The 19,531-nt window shown below is 43.2% G+C and overlaps 1 protein-coding gene across 3 annotated transcripts; it reads left to right on the top strand.

The window, feature by feature from the left end:
- Window positions 1-571: 571 nt before the first annotated feature.
- On the top strand, window positions 572-14,856 carry rras (RAS related). Of its 3 annotated transcripts, none has more exons than XM_040036315.1 (7): window positions 572-808; window positions 939-1,109; window positions 2,249-2,336; window positions 5,760-5,862; window positions 7,326-7,434; window positions 9,335-9,453; window positions 13,793-14,856. In XM_040036315.1, the coding sequence occupies exons 2-7, from the start codon at window positions 1,023-1,025 to the stop codon at window positions 13,875-13,877; spliced, it is 591 nt and encodes a 196-aa protein (XP_039892249.1). In that variant the 5' UTR covers window positions 572-808; window positions 939-1,022; the 3' UTR covers window positions 13,878-14,856. The 3 variants fall into 3 exon arrangements, with proteins under 3 accessions (XP_039892249.1, XP_039892248.1, XP_039892250.1); XM_040036314.1 differs by having other exon boundaries at window positions 573-864; XM_040036316.1 differs by lacking the exons at window positions 572-808; window positions 939-1,109 and adding an exon at window positions 1,117-1,889.
- Window positions 14,857-19,531: the final 4,675 nt, after the last annotated feature.

Raw genomic sequence — 19,531 nt, 5'->3', positions numbered from 1 at the left:
GTTTAAAAGCAAGTATGTGGATAAAGGGCAGACTTTCAGCTTGCATTCGAGGGCTTTAACAAAAGTGTAGTGTGAACAGGAACTGCATCCACTTTTATACAAGTTCCCATTTTGAGAGGCTCACAAATAACTGGGCGAACTAACATAGTGCAAATCCGTTTCCTGCCAGGTCTTTACCTCAGCGCCCTCAGCTGTTGCTTCTTTGTGCATCTTTAACAACACTGCAACCATTGAGCATGTCCTATTTAGTTGTGTTGCTGCTTTGCTTCAGGCCGTTTTCATTGTGAAGCTGCAGCAGTATCACTTCACTGCGTTTTTACTTTGCCGTAACACACCTTCGGGATTTTCCACGCTGGAATTTCAGATGCTTCATTGTGTTATTAAAGCAGTTTGGTTCCGTTTCAAAGGGCGAATAACATCTTGTACAAAGTTTCACATCCGTTTAATCAGTGTCGTAAGTTCTCACGCTGCACGGGCACGTCTGTTAGGTAGGAATGATGATGTCACGGATGCTCCGGTGACCGAATAAGGAAGCTGACACCCGAAAGATTAGTTTCAGAGTAGTTTTTAATTTGCAGCAGACGAAGGCTGCCGTGTGTTTGTCCTCGCGTGGGGAAAGCCACCGCCGCCTCTGACATCAGTGTGATGTAGTTGCTGCTGTAGTTTCTTGAGGAAAGAGAAAAGAGGAAGCAGTTCCGCCCAGAAGCTGACTGGAGGCCGACGAGAAAAGAGGCGAAAGAAGAAAAGAAAAGGCGACGGCGATCTGCTACAGTCCCGCTGTAAGGCCCAACTCAAAGCAGACCCGTCGGTGCGTGTTATTGTGCTGCGTGGACAGTGGGACTCCGTCAGGACTTTGCTTTACAGGTGTGGCCCCGAGTCCGTCGTTCGCACACCAAACTTCAGTTTTGAAAACCGTCCATGTTGGTGTCTCCTTACAGCTAGCAGGCTTGCTGCGAGACCGGGATTTAACGCGCCCCTGAGGTCCTGCTGTGAGCTCGGAGAGGTTCTGGTCCGGACTGAAAATGAGTGGAGACGAGGAAAGATTCAAACTGGTGGTTGTGGGGGGAGGAGGAGTGGGAAAGAGCGCCCTTACCATCCAGTTCATCCAGGTACTGACTCCACAACACGTGTAGAACACACTGTGGACCTGTCTGTAGGTTAATGCGTCGATCCACTGGTGGTCGATCCACTGGTGGGTCGTTATTGAGCGGTTATTTCCACGAACTCAACCTTGTCAAGGTTCAACAAGTGACCTGCATTTGGAACAGATGAGCTGTTGGTGGTTAATGGTTCACCACCAAAGTCTTATTCAGCTGTTGAGCAGCAGTTAAACTAAAACAAACACCAGCAGGCTTCTCCCTCCAGATGAAGTCATTCATTGTTAGAATCACAATAAAAGCAGTCAAGACTTTAGTTACGCATCTGAAACCACCTTGGCCCAGCTGCGCATATTTAACTTGTGTATCTGTACTTGATGGTGCTTGACTGCTGCAACAGTGTTTAGCCTGGTGTTGGTAAACTGATGTACTGAGGGAGGTAACAGAAGGATGTAAACTTTCCTGGGTATAAATGACAGGTTACTGTTAGATGATGGCTGGGGAACGTCGTGATGTCACAACCTCCAGGGACAAAGTTGAGCAGGAGTGCCAAGTTTAGGTTGCTCAGTTCCTGATCATACAGGAGAGTAGGTGGAGAAAGAAACAGGGGTTATCTATGAAACACAGTATAGTGTGACAGTAGATTTCCATTTGAAATATTTTTAAATACTTAAACTCTAAACATGTTAGCAGTGCACTTCAGTAAGTTGGTTACCTTCCACCCCGGTTCTGTTAATGTGTCGCTGGGAATTGTTCCGTTCTGAGTCGGTGCTTCTGCTTCCACACTGTATGGTAAGTTTCTTCATTACCTCGGGCAAGCTTTTGTTGCACTCTGTTTAACACAGAAAGGTCTGCATTAAACTGGCTGCCTAATGAACGGCTGTAGTACAGTCACTGAGCACTGTAGCAGTAAATAGTGGATTATAGAGTACACTGAAGGAGAAGTACTGACGTGGTTACATATTCAGTCTAAACGTAATAATTCTCTGGGCACTTTTCATCATTTTTGCTGCATCACTTTTGTTCTCGCCAGCTGTGAGTAATATAAATAAATGCCTGTTAGGCACTAGGCTTGGTTATGAGAGGTGTAAAACAAGCCAAGCTGTTCACAGTGTAGTGTTGATGTTAATAACTCAGAGTGTGTTCCACAGTCGTACTTTGTGTCCGACTACGACCCCACCATTGAAGACTCCTACACCAAGATCTGTACCGTGGATGGAAAGGAGACCCGGCTTGACAGTAAGACATTACACTGGAGATATACATGTCCTAATTCACACAGTGTCAGAGTAATTGCAGGGTTTGGAAAAAGCTTTGTGTGAAAACAAAGGGTGTGTTACATTGTGATGTGATACAGGCAGTGTGTTTGCTCTCTGGATGTTTCATTTCCCTTGTTAGGACTTGTTAGTGGGCTGGTGCTGTCAGGGTGGTGTGCTGGGCCACGCTGTTCTTTCACCACTTATTTGTGAATCATCAGACGCAGCAGAGGTGCTGTTTGTAAGACTCTTCCTCACCCTTCACAAACATCACACTTACCCTAATTGATACAGTTTAGTGATTTTTTTGGTGAATGCAACAGTAGAGAATCGGTTTTAGTGAAACCACTAAGAAAAAACTTGTTTCCTTAGTGGGTGATTTTTATGACACAGAACAAGTGAAACTTCAGCTTAATGTTACAGATGTTCTGTTAGCAGTATAGGTCACCATGTATACACTATATTTGGAAAAGGTTGATTCTGTTCATCTGGACGTTTTCAGTGGTGGTTTTCATCCAGGTGTTTATAAGGTTGGAAACCTGCAGTCAGCTGAGACTGAAGACGTCAGCTGGATGATGACGAAACGTTTCGCACACTGAAAACATCCAGATGAACAGAATCAACCTTTTCAGACTTATTTACCTGGATGATTGAGTGTGCATCAAGACATGTGTACACTATATTAGCAAAATTATTTGCTAGTCTGTCTACACATGTGTACGGAGTTGGGGGACATCCTATTCCTAATCCATGGGTTTAATATGATGTCGGCTCACCGTTAGCGGCTACAGGAAGGCTTTCCACAAGGGTTAGGAGTGTGTTCATGGGAATCTTTGACCGTTGCTCCTGAAGCACATTTGTGAGGTCAGACACTGATGTTGGCTCACAGTCTCTGCTAATTCATCCCAAAGGTGTTCCCTCGCATTGAGGTCAGGACTCTTTGCAGGCCAGTCACGTTCTTCCATCCATGTAATGCAATAACTTGCTTTGTGACTGGTGCATAGTCATCTTGGAATGGGGAGGGGCTAGGGCTGTTCGATATAACGATATGTATCTGACAATATGAAAACATCTATCGTTTCATTTTACGCTATCGTTTGTTTCGTGGTGTTGCAAAATAAACTGTTTACGGCAATATTCATGGTTCTGATGGTCACTGTAGTGGCTGTACTCATTTCTTAAAGTTCTCTTTCTCTTATATTTAATATAACCACACTACGGACGGACAAGCGCCTGTTTTTATGCGTTGTCGTTAGCAACAACGACGGTAAAACCATCGCATGTCCGCTTGTTTATTTTCCACATAAACCTTTCACAATAAAGCTCAAGATCCTGTTGAGACTTTTCAAAATAAACGCAATCACATGAAAAAGTATGCAGAGTGTTTACGGATGAGAAGTAAAAAAGAGCCGCCGGGTGCTAAAAAATAAAGCTTAGACTCAAACGTTAGAACAGGCTTTTTCCCGCAGCACGCCGTGTAATAAATACTCACAAAGAAAACGGCGTCCGTTACAACCTGTGTCTAAAAATGTGTCGTTTCATGCATCGGTTAAAACACTCGACTCCGGGTACACGGCGCCCAGCTGGAAACACTTCACTTACCCGAGATTCACAGAATTTACAGAAAATATGATTTTTTTTGTGATTTATATCGTTACCGGGACGATGGAGGTTTTATATCGGGATATGAGATTTTGGTCATATCGCACAGCCCTGGGAGGGGCCATTGTCACCTGTTCCCACAAAGTTGCGAGCATGAAGTTGTCCAAAATGTCTTGGTATGCTGAAGGATTAAGATCACTGGAACGAAGGGGCTGAGCCCAGCTTCTAAAAACAACCCTACACTGTAGTCCACCGAACTTTGCATGTGGCACAATGCAGTCTAAGTAATGCTCTCCTGGTAACCACCAAACCAGGACTTATTCATATGTTTGCCAGATTAGTCATTGCAGAGAACATGTCTCCACTGCTCTAGAGTCCAGTAGTGGCGTGCTTTAATACCACTGCATCCCACATTTTGTAATGTGCTTGGTGATGTAAGGCTTGGATGCAGTTGCTCACCCGTTCCATGAAGCTCTGTATGTGCTGTTCTTGAGCTAATCTGAAGGCCACATGAAGTTTGGAGGTCTGTAGCAGTTGGGCCTCATCTGCTGACCCTGCTCTGACTCACCACTTTGTGACTGAGTTGCTGACCTTCCTAAATGAGACACAGGTGAAACTTAAATAGTGGCTGATCAGCCCACAAAACGCAAAAAGGGGTAGAACACACAAATACCCAACTGAAACTAACATAACAAATCCCATCCCCCCCCCATGATCCAGAGTTGTGGTATGGCCCAATTTGCAGGTCTCCATATACGCTTGCTCCGCCCCTTTTCCGCCCCTGGTGGTGGCTGTAGCTCAGGTGGCAGAGCAGGTCAGCCACTAATCAGAAGGTCGGTGGTTCGATCCCAGGCTGCCTCCTGGCTGCATGCCAACTATCCTTGGGCAAGATACTAACCCCGTGTTTGCCTACTGGTGGTGGTCAGAGGGCCCGGTGGCACCAGTGTCCGGCAGCCTCGCCTCTGTCAGTGCGCCCCAGGGTGGCTGTGGCTACAATGTAGCTGCCATCACCAGTGTGTGAATGTGTGTGTGAATGACTGAATGTAGTGTGAAGCGCTTTGGGGTCCTTAGGGACTAGAAAAGCGCTATACAAATGCAGGCCATTTACCATTTTCCACCTATTAGCTCATCACTGAGGGACTGGGAGCAGCTGAGGTAACTGAGCAAACAAAGACAGATTAAATCATAAAGACACAACAGTGTAAACTAGAATGTGCACACTTGTTTTAGAATGCAGTGTTCTGTATGTACATTAGTTCTAAATCAAAACAAATTCTTTATTATCCTGTAAATTAAATCCTGTATTTAAAGAAAGAAAAGTGTAGGTGTAGTGTTACGTGTAAGCCTCTACACTGTTTGGCAGATATTCCCACGTGTGGCTGTAACTGCAGCCATCACACTATAATACCACGTCACTGTAGAACATTTAGCAGCCAGAAAATTTCACCACTGCACTTCAGTTCAGTTCAATGTCTTTTCTACAGCGCCAGTTATATATATATATATATATATATATATATATATATATATATATATATATATACACACACACACAACAGTTGCTTCAAAGTGTTTAAATCACGGTGAAATTCAGTGAACTCCTGAGAGCAACCCATCCTTTCACAAAGTGTCCGTAGAAGTGCTCAGCATGTTGGGTTTTATACACCTGAGGCTGTAGAAGTGATTGTACCAATGATTTGGATGGGTGAGTGAATACTTTTGGCAATAATATAGTGTATGTCTGTGAATACTATGTATGTTTTGTATTTATGTGTATATGTGATCATGTCTCTGTGTGCATCAGTCTTGGATACAGCAGGTCAGGAGGAGTTTGGTGCGATGAGGGAGCAGTACATGCGGTCTGGAGAAGGCTTTTTACTGGTGTTTGCACTCAATGACCGCGGCAGGTACGTGTGTGATGTTTGTTTGTATGTCTCTTGTATAGAGTGCTATAAAGTTATACTCTAAAGCTATGTACACACGATGTAGCGATGTGGCAGCTAGAGACCACAGGAAGCAAGTGACTGAAGTGACTGCGAGTCAGGATTAAGAATAGAATTGCTTTTTATTGTCATTGTACATGTACAAAGAAATTATGGGTGCGCCACGTCCATGCGCCCGCCGGGGCCGCGCGCCCGCCAGGGCCACGCGCCTGGGAGTGGGGAAAAAAAAAAAATAGTAGAGATATCAGGAATAAAGCGCAACCAAAAGACGTATATACAGTCTAGAGAAATATATAGCCAACAACAGAAAGGGACACGTTGGAGAGCAAAGTGCTTGGTTGGAGGTAGCACAAAGGAAAGACTTGGTCTGCATAGAGTCCGTCTGTGGTTGGCCTGAAACATGAGGGTAACTGAGACCATGGCCCAGGGTACGCAGCTGTTAGTGAGTCTGGGGGTGTGGGACCCAGACTGAAGACCACTGAAGACCACTGAATACCATCGATTGAGATGTGACCTGGTAGGAAACATCTTAGAGGCTCAACTGGAACCTGGAATCTCTTCAGACAACCAGTCATCATCTTCAAAGTGATGTGCGATGAGCAGGCTGGTTCCTGTGTAGATGCAGTTTCATTTCTAGTAATATTTCCTTAGAGAAGGATGTATAACATGACAAGTCCAGCTCTGTGAATTCTTGTGTACAGAAAAGTCCTGGTTTCCATTAGTAAGTTGTTCCCGGGCCAGGGTCTTAATTTCACTTCATCTTTTTTCTTCTGTTTTGGGTGCTTTTCCTCCTGGGCACTCTTATGGTCCAGCTTTTGGTTTCTAATGTATTACTTCATATAAAAGACTGTCCCCATTCTCAGGAGGAGGAGAGAACCACAACTTTAGAGTGTGATGCAAAAGCCACATTTTATTCATCTGAAACTCAATTATGGACAAGAAGGACACAAATGTAACCTTTTTGTAATAATCTGGTCCTGTGTTATCTTTTGCCCATTTACTCTCAGAGCACCTGCACACTACACTGCAGTACAGGGGGGCGTGGAGTCCTCCAGCCTGCATGTCAAAGTATCTTTGAGCAGATGGTGAACACAGTTGCGGCCAGTGTGTCTCAGTGTGTGTGAATGTTATATGGCTTGTAATAGAAAGTGCTTCAAGTACTTAATTAGAACAGAAAAGCTGTGTCTGTAAGTCCAACACTTCAGAAGAAACTCACCGTACCCTCTGCTGTTTGGTAATGAATCTTTTTCAGCTTCAGCCGAGGGTTGAACCAGGAACAACCACACAGTAACAAAAACAGACTATTTAACAACACAATATGTTAATATATAAGGAATAAGGAAGACTTTGTCTGGAACTATTAAAATGGATAGGAAGGGCTGTTTTAATCTGTGACTGGTAATGATTTCTGTCCTTCCAACTATCAGCTATCATGAAGTCCAGAAGTTCCACACCCAGATCCTGAGAGTGAAAGACAGAGATGATTTTCCCATGGTGCTGGTTGGAAACAAGGCAGACCTGGAACAGCAAAGAGTGGTAACTAACAACAACCGATACTCCTCTATAATGTCATTTTTCTTCCATTCCAGATCTACTGCAGAAGGGAAGTTCTGGAATCTCAACAGTTTAGGAGATATCTGCAGTTTATAAACAACTTTTCTGGCTTAGTCTCATTTATTCCACAAATTATTATACAAGCAGAATCAACTCCCGTAACTCAGGAGCTCGAGGCATCCACTTATCAAATGTCCAAGGTTCCAATTCCTGTAATCTGACAGTTAAAGTGTGCCTGTGACAGATGAACCTGCACCCCAAATTACTAAAAATAATATAGAGGAAAATCGGAAAATACAGATGCCAGTCCATTTACTCTATTAATAATTGGACCACTGGTTCAGAGACAGGTCCTGAAAGGACTGGAAAACCACAGCTCAACAACGTACAGACGTGGACAAAACTGTTGGGACCCTTCAGTCAATGAAAGAAAAGCTCATAATGCTCACAGAAATAACGTTAATCTGACAAAAGTATAAATAAATACAAATTCGATGAATGTTAACCAATGAAAGTCAGACCATGCTTCAACAGAATTATTTAAAAAATAAATGCAGGGAACTAGGGCTGCCACAAACAATTATTTTTGCGATTAGTCGACTAATCAGATCATCATCCATTGGACGTAAAAGTACAGCTTATTGCACCAGCAGCATCTGCTCTTATATAACTATCATTAGCTTACAGCTTTAAGTGTTTCAGGTCTGTGCTAACTAAAAATAAAGACAAGATGATAGTTTATTGAATTTAAATGAAATCTGCAGATTGTTTCGGTGGAGTTCAATAAACTCCTTGCTATCTAAAATATAACAGGACACCGGAGTAAATTCTCCAGCATCTCACACTTCTGATAATCAGCTGTCTGCTTGACGTTTATTCAGCTGTGTAAAAACTATAACTTTAATCTCAGCCAAACCGATTTACTCAGGAACAAATAAAATACTGAAAAAAGCCAAACAATAACATTTGTAAGTTATCTAAGTGACTTATATATCATGTTTAACCTGAGTAGGAAAGATGGCGGTGGGTTTGAAAACGATTTGCCGGGAGTCCGGTGTTCTCACGGCGCTAGTGAGCTTTGCCCCCGGCTCGCTATCGAGCTAGTGGGTAACAGACGTCTCCGAAAACGAAAGAGAGAGAGAGAGAGCTGTGCGTGAAGTGTGATTTATCGTGGTGGCAGCAAAACAGCAAAGGTCAGAGGGAATCCATGACGATGTTTATGTGAAGCGTAGTTTGGATCTTCTTTTGCTGCTGGTTCGGTCAATATTGTTTGGAGAGAGATAAAACTAACAGCTGTAGAATCGGCGCAAAAAGGACGTGAACACAAAGCAGAGTCAGCGAGCTGTCGGCTTTCAGCCCCGACCGTGTCCGTGCTGTCGGGTGAGAAAGGCGACATCTGACTGATTCTGATCCATCCGCGGCTCCGCGCTTTGTGTTTACGTCTTTGTGCAGAGGCCGTGTTGCTGCTCTCATTTACTGTTCTAGCTGTTTGGTGGTTGTCACCTGAGATTCTGGCGTTTTGGGCAAAATACATTTATATAAAAAAATCGATTCAGGATCTTAATGAATCGATATCACGTTATCCAAGCCAGAATCGATTTTAATCGATGAATTGATTATTAAAACCCGCCCCTATGTTCAGATACTTCCAACAGGTGTATCTACTAAAAATCTCAGAATCTGTGACCTTGACCTCAGTGTCCCAGTGTTTTGGGTTTTTTGTCTTGTCCCACAGGATTTTTAAGCCTTCTACTTGTTGAGATTCCTTACCTTCATTTTTTTCAGGACAAAGTGACAACAGTGACAAGTTTTCTGCATATTTTTACAGGATGACAAGAACAGCACTGGATCTCAGACGTGATATTGTTTATTGTGTCTGCAGATACCCAAGGAGGACGCACAGGCGTTTGCCAGAGAGAACAGGATCCACTACATGGAGGCCTCGGCGAAGAATCGCTTCAATGTTGATGAAGCCTTCTTGGAGCTTGTGCATATTATTAGGTACAGTCCTTATTTATAAGAGTTTGTTTTAGTTCACGTCCCTGCTGGGACTAGCACACAGCCGGGCAAACTGCACTTTAACATTTCTCGACAGCACACATTGTAATTTTATTAGATTTTTGTTATTTTGGCTGCTGTTCACACTAGGAAGTGTTAACTCTGATGGTCCACCTTTTGGTTTGTAACAAACGTCTGCAGCTTCCGTGTCCTGAAAAAAAAAGGATATCACAGTCTATCAATCTGTCCTACTTTCAGACAAGACAAGTGTAGAGGCTAAGCCTACGCTTGGAACCACTGAGCTGCTGGATGGCTGTGGTGACGTGGTGCCACTGTCCAGTCCAATAACTCCAGCCGTACTTGTGTGTTTAACACCGTTATTGCTTTCTATTGGTTGCATTTGTTGTTCAACTGTCTTTTATCATAAATCACAATTGGGCTGCCACGATTAGTCGACTAGTCACGATTACGTCGACTATCAAACTCGTCGACGACTGATTTAATAGTCGACGCATCGTTTGAAGCTTTGTAAGATCACAAAAGCCGCAGGAATAAGTAGCAGGATTTAAGAGTGTAATAACGGACTGAAACAGAAGATGGCAGCACTGCATGTACAAGGATGCCAGCTGCCGTTAAACCCCGAAGAAGAAGAAGCAGCTGTGTCCCAGAATTCATAGCGCAGCCCAGCCCAGTTTCCAACAATGGCGGCAGCTAGTTAGTTTTAATATTACTCTTATTATTCTTTCTGGGTCACAAAATAAACGTTTAACATATTTTCAGGCGAGAATGTAGCTGTGTAAACCTCAAATATCTGCTCAGTTTATCAAGACGCCACATATTTTCAAAAGCGCTCCGACGTTTCCGGAGACGTCTGTTACCCACTAGCTCGATAGCTAGCCGGGGGCTAGGCTCACTAGCGCCGTGAGAACACCGGACTCCCGGCAAATCGTTTTCAAACCCACCGCCGTCTTTCGCTACTCAGGTTAAACATGATATATGAGTCACTTAGATAACTTCAAAATGTTATTGTTTGTCTTTTTTCAGTATTTTATTTGTTCCTGAGTAAATCGGTTTGGCTGAGATTAAAGTTATAGTTTTTACACAGCTGAATAAACATCAAGCAGACAGCTGATCATCAGAAGTGTGAGATGCTGGAGAATTTACTCCGGTGTCCTGTTATATTTTAGATAGCAAGGAGTTTATTAAACTTCACCGAAACAATCTGCAGATTTCATTTAAATTCAATAAACTATCATCTTGTCTTTATTTTTAGTTAGCACAGACCTGAAACACTTAAAGCTGTAAGCTAATGATAGTTATATAAGAGCAGATGCTGCTGGTGCAATAAGCTGTACGTTTACGTCCAATGGATGATGATCTGATTAGTCGACTATCAAAAGAATTGATAACAGTGCTCACAAACTGTTTGCTCCTTCCGACCAGCAACACCTGACGTATCATAAAACATACATAAGGTAACAAAACAAAAAGTGCCCCAAAGGTTGATTCTGTTCATCTGGACGTTTTCAGTGGGAGAAACGTTTCGTCATCATCAGGTGGCTTCTTCAGTCTCAGCTGACTGCAGGTTTCAATCTTATAAACAGGATATTTGCATGATGACTGAAACCAGCCCACTGAAGGAACAATGGGCTGGGAGGTCAGTTCCTTCATCATTAATATGCAAATTGTCATGAGCATTGATCAAAGATCACTAATCAATGGCCATGAGTACCATTCACAGAGAGTTGGGGAATGGCTGCAGTCACAGCTGCAATCAGCTGAGACTGAAGAAGTCACTTGGATGAAACGTTTGTCCCACTGAAAACATCCAAATGAACAGAATCAACTTTGGTGGATTTACTTACCTGGATGATTGAGCGTTTGTCAAGAACACACAAATGGCTCCTACACCAAGAATGGCACCATGTACTGATTTCAGCAATGATTAAGATTTATGAAAACATACAATTAATGCAAAAAGCTTTTAAACAACTTTTTAAAACCATTTCATGCTTTGTTATCTTAAAGTGTGTCCAGTTATTGCAATTGAACGGAATGCTATTTGATTTGAAGTGTAGCGAAGTGTTCATTGACAGACAGAAAAAGAAAGACTACTCGAAAACTGTAAACTTTTACTCAACTAAAAAATATGATTCGATCTGTTTAACAATAAAGATCGCTTAGAAGGTAAAATAAAACCCTTTCGCCATAGAATTTGAGAGCATTTTCAAAGTGGTAATAAATCAGAATAAAAGGGATTGCAAGTTAGTTTTCCTCAAGGATCTCCTCCATCCTGACATGGCTGATGCTTGTCAGTAGCATCACCCCAGTGGTAGGTAAGATTTGCCCCAGGTTTCTGCATGCTGTGGGACTGTCTTGATTGACTACTGCTGGCAGTAAGTCAAACTCATTCTCTTGCTTTACACAAGTGAGGGAAAGGAGTGGGAGACTGACTGAGTGCTGCAGACTGGTGGATGAGGTGTGTTTTGGGCATATCCTACCAGGAGGAGGTCCTGGTGCAGACCGTTGACATGTCTTTGCTGGCTTTAGAACACTTCAGTGTCCCCCACAGAAGGGGGCTGGGTGTCTAAGCTGTCTCCTGTGACCCGGAAGCAGAAAATAGCCCGATAGCATTTTAGTTATCTGTATGATGATAACATACTTTGCTTCGTTTCTATTTTGTTTTCACACTACATACCCACTTTTTTAGAAACAGCAAAACACAAGAAGCTTCTTTATTCTTATGTGGAGGACACGAACACAAAGCAATCCAATGTTTGGTTCGGTAGGTTTTTGTTCATTCAGCAGTGAGCTTGGTGCTGTAGATCCTAGTGTTAGGATGAATGCTGGATCATGGGAGAGACATAAGTTCTGAGCTCCATGAAAAACGACTGTGCTCGCTCTCAGTATTCTTCCTGTCCAGCTAGTAAAAATAAGGAACCAGTATTAAGTTCTCATTTACTCTCACAAAAGATTTATCACATCTGAGATCTGATGAATACAATGGTTACCAGGCCATAATAAGTGCCCCCTTTCCTGATTTCTTACTTTTATTTTATTATTTTGGGATTTGCTAAAACCGTCTTTTGGGGAAAAACAAATCATTGGGGAAATATTCTGTGCATTGATGAGACAAAACTGGACATTTGTGGAAGTTTGTGTCCCGTTACAGCTTTGTAAAGCTAACAAAGCATTTCAGATAAAGATCATCATACCAACAGTTAAATGTGGTGGTGCCGTCACTGATGGAACCATGAATTCTGCCATAAAATCCTGGAGGACTATGTCCAGCCATCAGAAAATGATTCTACAAAGAAGCCTGTGTCAAACCTCCTCCACAGCAATATGAAAGATTCATTTGTTTCAATTGTTGCCAAAACCTGATTGGAATTTTTCAAGGACGGGAACTACTTTTTCACCCAGTGAAACAGTGATTCAACAAATGAAATCAGCATTTAAAAAAACTGCATTTTTGCATTTATTTAGGGTGTATTTGTTTGAGGTGAAACATTCAAGTGTGACAAATACGCAAATACGCATTTTGCATTAGATGTAACTTGTATTAAAGTAAAATACTTACATAGATGCTGTAGGAAGCAGTGGTCACTCTTATTACAGCAGTGTTTCCCAGGACTAATCGGGTGGAATCAGATAATCTAACACGGCACACCGAAGCCACCGGCGTGCGTAACGGGCAGCAATGACGTTCTCTTCCACTAGAGGGCAGTATAACCACCTGCTCTAATAAATGTGTTGCCAACTAAGTAAAACAGAAGAAGACGAAGAAGAAATGACATAACAGTCATGCTGTGAAACAAGGCAGCGTGTAACAGCAATAGATAAATGTTTAAAAAGAAGTGTTCAGTCTGACCTGGTCCTGGGGAAAACACGACCCAGATGAAGGCCTAGCATGAGTGGTGGTCAGAAGGGAGCAACAAAGGTATACTGGGGACAAACCGAGCCAGTTCTGCTATATTTGGTGGAAGAATGATCCGTATGGTTTTTGACATTTTTGTTTAGTGGTGTGCTGCGGGATTTTTCTAATGTGAAATATGAACCGCGCCTCTAAAGCCTGGGAAACACTGTATTACAGCACCATTACCAACTTGGGTTTAGTATTCATATTTTGGCACTGGGCAAATGTTGGCATGGCATTTTATAACCAAAGGTAACAAATTGTGTCAAAACCTGTGACAACAGATACATCGTTGGATTTCGTGACCAAGAATTTTTCTTACATTATTCAAGCCAGCATCATATATGGTTGATACTGTATCGCCTCTGTGAATAGGAGCAAAGTGTGAGGATGATTAATCCCTTTATCTGTTCTCCTGCTTTACAGACAGTTTCAGGAGATGGAGAGCCCTCCTCCAACTCATCACACAGGGAAGGAGAAAAGTCGTGGCTGTCCCTGTGTCATCCTTTAAGCACTATTATTATGAATACCAAAGCCTCATTCCTCTGCAGAAAGGTGTTTTTGTGTGTACATATGAGTGTGTATGTGCGCAAGAGAGAAGGTGGATCAGTTTCTTTCCAGATGATTACATTTGCACTTTTGTTAAAAGCAACATTTAATTTGGTTTAATTTTAAGTAGAGAACTGAAAGGAAGAGGTGTGAGCAGCAGCAGGGCGGCACTTGTGACGCAGATTAATAATAATGTTACAACACAAATCATAATTTGTGTCCACAAATAGAAATATCACCAAAAAATGTAGTATATAATTCACTCTTCAGTGATGCTATTTTAAACAAATCCAGATATCAGCATCTGCAACACCACGGCATCCATAACTGTCTGAAGAAATGACATTAAATGTGCTATGTGCAAAAATTAGCATGTCATAAATGGACAAGTGCTGATTTTCCCCTTAGCATGGCTTTGTATGTTTAGTAGTAAGGTCCAAAGCGATGCCATTTTCCATGCCCTCCTGCAAGGGGCAGGAGAGCTCCAAAGAAGTATTATTATTCAAGACAAAAAGAAGAATCATAGCAGAAGCTGGAGTCAGTCTCAAAAGACGAACAATATTGAATACATCCATGAATAACATGTCATTTAAGATCCTGATCAAATAATGGTATTGGCCATGTGTTGTGCGATGGCTGCATCGTTGCATCGTGGTACTCTATACTATGTATTTGGGGGGTTTTGTACTTTTTCTTTGTATTTCTCTACTTTATCATCGTAATTGTGAAAATGCAGTATAAGCGTTTTGAGTGCTCCAGTGTAGTAGAAAGTGCTACAGAAGAACCTGTCCATATACTGGAAGGGTGTGGTCACAACTTCGTGGGTCTCCAGGTGGCGAGAAGCGTGATGTCCTAAGAACAGTTAAGATACTGAACAGAACCCGAAAATATATTGAATTAAGTCACTTTTATAAACTATTAAAACATTTATCTGAACTTTATTTTTCTTTTGTCTTTTCTCATAAATGTCTCATTGTAAACTTTGTGTCACCTTTTACTGTCAGTCTATGAATTTCAGAGAATTTATACCACCATCTACGCACTGTTGTGTCTGTGTGCTGACACACAACAGTAGCAGTGTGTCTGTGAAGGTTCTCATCCAGGTCATCGTAGTCTAAGGAGCTTGGAAAGAAAAGCGTCTGGACTTCTTTAAGTTACTTGAAGACGTTTCACCTCTCATCCAACAAGCTTCTTCAGTTCTAAGGTCAAATGGTGGAGAGTCCCAGATATAAACCCAGTGGGAGTTTCCCCCCACAGAGGGACAAAAGGACCCCCAATGATCCTCTGCCTAATCACCTGAGCCGAGGTGTGAAAACGGGTGTGGGTCACAATCAGCCAGGGTTTCGGGTGAGTTCATTGTGAAACCTGGCCCCACCTTATCATGTGATCTCCTGAGGTCAGATGGCCCAGGATGTGAGTGGGCGTTAAGGCGTCTGGGGAGGATCTCAAAACTGGATTATAGATGGTAGACAGTTGGTGTCGTAAGCCCCGCCTCTGTTCAAAGATGGTCGCTCACAGTGGACATAGATGCTTCTTTCACTCCTCTTTCAAACCATCTGTCCTCTCTGTCCAAAATGTGAACATTGGCATCCTCAAAGAGTGACCTTTGACCTTTAGATGCAGATGAACAGCTGAGTCTTGTCCTGTGGAGGTGGCTCTTCTGTGTTGTGCCATGCGCTTGTGAAGTGGCTGTTTGGTCTCTCCAATGTAGAGGTCTGAGCATTCCTCGCTGCACTGTACAGCAAACACCACATTGTTAAGTCTGTGTTTTGGCGTTTTGTCTTTCGGGTGAACCAGTTTCTGTCTGAGCGTGTTGCTGGGTCTGAAATACACTGGGATGTCATGCTTTGGGGAAAACTCTCCTGAGTTTCTCTGATACACCGGCTACATAGGGGATGACAATGTTGTTGCGTCTGTCCTTCTTATCCTCCCTCGCTGGTGTCTGGTCTTCTTTTCTGTGCCTCTTTGCTGACTTTATAAACGCCCATTTACGATAGCCGCACGTTTTGAGTGCTTCCTTTACATGTGTGTGTTCCTTCTTTTTCCCTTCAGGCTTAGAGGGAACATGTTCTGCCCGGTGGTGTAGGGTCCTGATTACTCCAAGTGTGTGTTCCAGAGGGTGATGGGAGTCAAAGAGGAGGTACTGGTCCGTGTGTGTGGGCTTCCGGTAAACTTCGATGTTGAGTTTGCCGTTCTCTTCAATGTGCACGGCGCAGTCCAGGAAAGGCAAACAGTCGTCCTTTGTGTCTTCCCTGGTGAACTTGATGTTTTTATCCACAGAGTTAATGTGCGCAGTGAAGGATTCCACTTCTTGTGTCTTGATTTTGACCCAGGTGTCGTCTACATATCTGTACCAGTGGCTGGGTACTCTTCCTTTGAAAGAGCCAAGAGCCTTCCTTTCCACTTCCTCCATGTAAAGGTTGGCTACAATAGGTGACACGGGGGAGCCCATGGCACAGCCATGTTTTTGTCTGTCGAAACCCTCGTTGTATTTGAAATATGTAGTGGTGAGGCAGAGGTCTAACAGTGTGCAGGTCTGATCGGGTGTGAAGTTGGTCCTGTCCTCCAAGGAGCTGTCTTCTTGTAGTCGTTTTCTGACAGTCTCCACGGCCTCCGTTGTGGGTATGCAAGTAAAGAGGGAGACTACATCGAAGGACACCATGGTTTCATCTGGATCCAGGGGAAGTTTCTGGACCTTGTCGGTGAAGTTGGTGGAGTTCTTGATGTGATGTGGGGTGTTCCCTACGAGAGGAGCAAGGATGGTAGCAAGGTGTTTTGCAATGTTATAAGTGGCTGAGTTTATGCTACTGACTATGGGTCTGAGTGGGACAGCTTCCTTGTGGATCTTAGGAAGTCCGTAAATGCAGGGTATGGCATCCCCTGGATAAAGCCGGTGATATGTAAGGTGGTCAGTGATTTTTGTTGTTTTCAAGGTCTTGAAGGCAAGCTATAACTTTCTTTTTGTAGCTGCTTGTGGGGTCTCGCTTTAAGGCTTTGCAGGTATTGTTGTCACTGAGGAGTGTAGTGATCTTTGTGTGGTAATCCGTTGTGTTTAGAACAACAGTGCACCTTCCCTTGCCAGCTGGTAATATGGTGATGTTGTGGTCTTTGCTCAGGGAAGCGACGGCCTTCTTCTCTTGTTTTGTGAGGTTACATGGAGGGACTTTAGCACTGGGGAGGGAGGCTGAAACTTTCAGCTCTGTTTCTATTTGTGATCATTTATTAATCCTTATGGTGGTTTCTGTGGCTGTGATGAGGTCCACTATGGGCAACTGTTGAAGAGAAATGGCAAAATTAAGTCCTTTGTGTAACACTTTCTTTTCAGGTTCAGTGAGATTCCTGAAGAGGATCATTAAGGGGTCCTTTGTCCCTCTTGGGGGGACACTCTCATAGGGCTTAAATTTGGGACTTTCCTTTAAATTTGGGGCTTCAGCAGCGGAACACGTCTGGCACTGCGGGATTTGATTCCCTGCCGTTGTAGTGTGTTACTGATGGTGACCTTTGTTACTTTGGTCCCAGCTCTCTGCAGGTCATTCGCCAGGTCCCCCCGTGTGGTTCTGGGATCTTTGCTCACCGTTCTCATGATCATTTTGACCCCACGGGATGAGATCTTGCGTGGAGCCCCAGATCGTGGGAGATTATCAGTGGTCTTGTATGTCTTCCATTTTCTGATGATTGCTCCCACAGTTGATTTTTTCACACCAAGCTGCTTGCCTATTGTAGATTCACTCTTCCCAGTCTGGTGCAGGTCTACAATACTTTTCCTGGTGTCCTTCGAAAGCTCTTTGGTCTTGGCCATGGCGGAGTTTGGAGTCTGACTGTTTGAGGCTGTGGACAGGTGTCTTTTATACAGATGATGAGTTCAAACAGGTGCCATTCATACAGGTAACGAGTGGGGGACAGAAAAGCTTCTTACAGAAGACGTTACAGGTCTGTGAGAGCCAGAGATTTTCCTTGTTTGAGGTGACCAAATACTTATTTTCCACCCTGATTTACGGATAAATTCTTTACAAATCCTACCATGTGAATTCATGGATTTTTCTTTCACATTCTGTCTCTCACAGTTGAAGTGTACCTCTGGTGCAAATTACTGACCTCTGTCATCATTTTAAGTGGGGGAACTTGCACAATCAGTGGCTGACTAAATACTTTTTTGCCCCACTGTATGTACGCGTTACCATAGTGACCAGAGAGCATTAAGGGGCAGAGAGGAGGACATTACTGTCAATGTTGTTGACGCATTTCAGGAGGAAGCTGCTAATAAAGTTACACAATTACACAGCGAATTTGCGTTTATTATATTTACAAAATACCAGAGTTTTTATCTTGGTCGTATCATTTTATTTTGTTGTATTTATCCGCCTTAAAGGCCGGTCCGTGAAAATATTGTCTGACATTATTTGGTATTTAAAATATTTATATGGTATTTAATTGTTAATGAATCTAATGCCCATAGACAGGTGACGTCACCCTGTGGTTTTTGCCGTGGCGTTTTGGAGCTGATGTTACAAGAGATGACTGGAGCTGCATGTTGTTGGTTAACAACTTGTTTAGTGATGATCACATATGTAAAATATCGACAAACAAGACGTGTTTCTATAGACGAACACGGGGGTTTACTCGCTGAGAGTCCACGCAGACGTGATTATCCGTCCTCTGTTTGTTGAAATAATCCACATGAGGACAATAAATGTATCATTTCCTGCCGTGACGTACCGACACTACAGGGAGTGCAGAATTATTAGGCAAATGAGTATTTTGTCCACATCATCCTCTTCATGCATGTTGTCTTACTCCAAGCTGTATAGGCTCGAAAGCCTACTACCAATTAAGCATATTAGGTGATGTGCATCTCTGTAATGAGAAGGGGTGTGGTCTAATGACATCAACACCCTATATCAGGTGTGCATAATTATTAGGCAACGTCCTTTCCTTTGGCAAAATGGGTCAAAAGAAGGACTTGACAGGCTCAGAAAAGTCAAAAATAGTGAGATATCTTGCAGAGGGATGCAGCAGTCTCAAAATTGCAAAGCTTCTGAAGCGTGATCATCGAACAATCAAGCGTTTCATTCAAAATAGTCAACAGGGTCGCAAGAAGCGTGTGGAAAAACCAAGGCGCAAAATAACTGCCCATGAACTGAGAAAAGTCAAGCGTGCAGCTGCCAAGATGCCACTTGCCACCAGTTTGGCCATATTTCAGAGCTGCAACATCACTGGAGTGCCCAAAAGCACAAGGTGTGCAATACTCAGAGACATGGCCAAGGTAAGAAAGGCTGAAAGACGACCACCACTGAACAAGACACACAAGCTGAAACGTCAAGACTGGGCCAAGAAATATCTCAAGACTGGTTTTTCTAAGGTTTTATGGACTGATGAAATGAGAGTGAGTCTTGATGGGCCAGATGGATGGGCCCGTGGCTGGATTGGTAAAGGGCAGAGAGCTCCAGTCCGACTCAGACGCCAGCAAGGTGGAGGTGGAGTACTGGTTTGGGCTGGTATCATCAAAGATGAGCTTGTGGGGCCTTTTCGGGTTGAGGATGGAGTCAAGCTCAACTCCCAGTCCTACTGCCAGTTTCTGGAAGACACCTTCTTCAAGCAGTGGTACAGGAAGAAGTC

The sequence above is a fragment of the Simochromis diagramma genome, unplaced genomic scaffold (assembly GCF_900408965.1).
Source record: "Simochromis diagramma unplaced genomic scaffold, fSimDia1.1 OVJJ01000497.1, whole genome shotgun sequence".
NCBI lineage: Eukaryota > Metazoa > Chordata > Actinopteri > Cichliformes > Cichlidae > Simochromis > Simochromis diagramma.
This window is presented reverse-complemented; position numbering and strand designations above follow the sequence as displayed.

What these genes read in the sequence shown, in the direction of transcription:
- rras (XM_040036315.1), top strand. Translation starts at nt 1,023, where the DNA reads ATGAGTGGAGACGAGGAAAGATTCAAACTGGTGGTTGTGGGGGGAGGA. An exon ending in AAAGGAGACCCGGCTTGACA is followed by an intron (nt 2,337 to 5,759) that starts GTAAGACATTAC and finishes TGTGTGCATCAG; the next exon opens with TCTTGGATACAGCAGGTCAG. An exon ending in GCACTCAATGACCGCGGCAG is followed by an intron (nt 5,863 to 7,325) that starts GTACGTGTGTGA and finishes TCCAACTATCAG; the next exon opens with CTATCATGAAGTCCAGAAGT.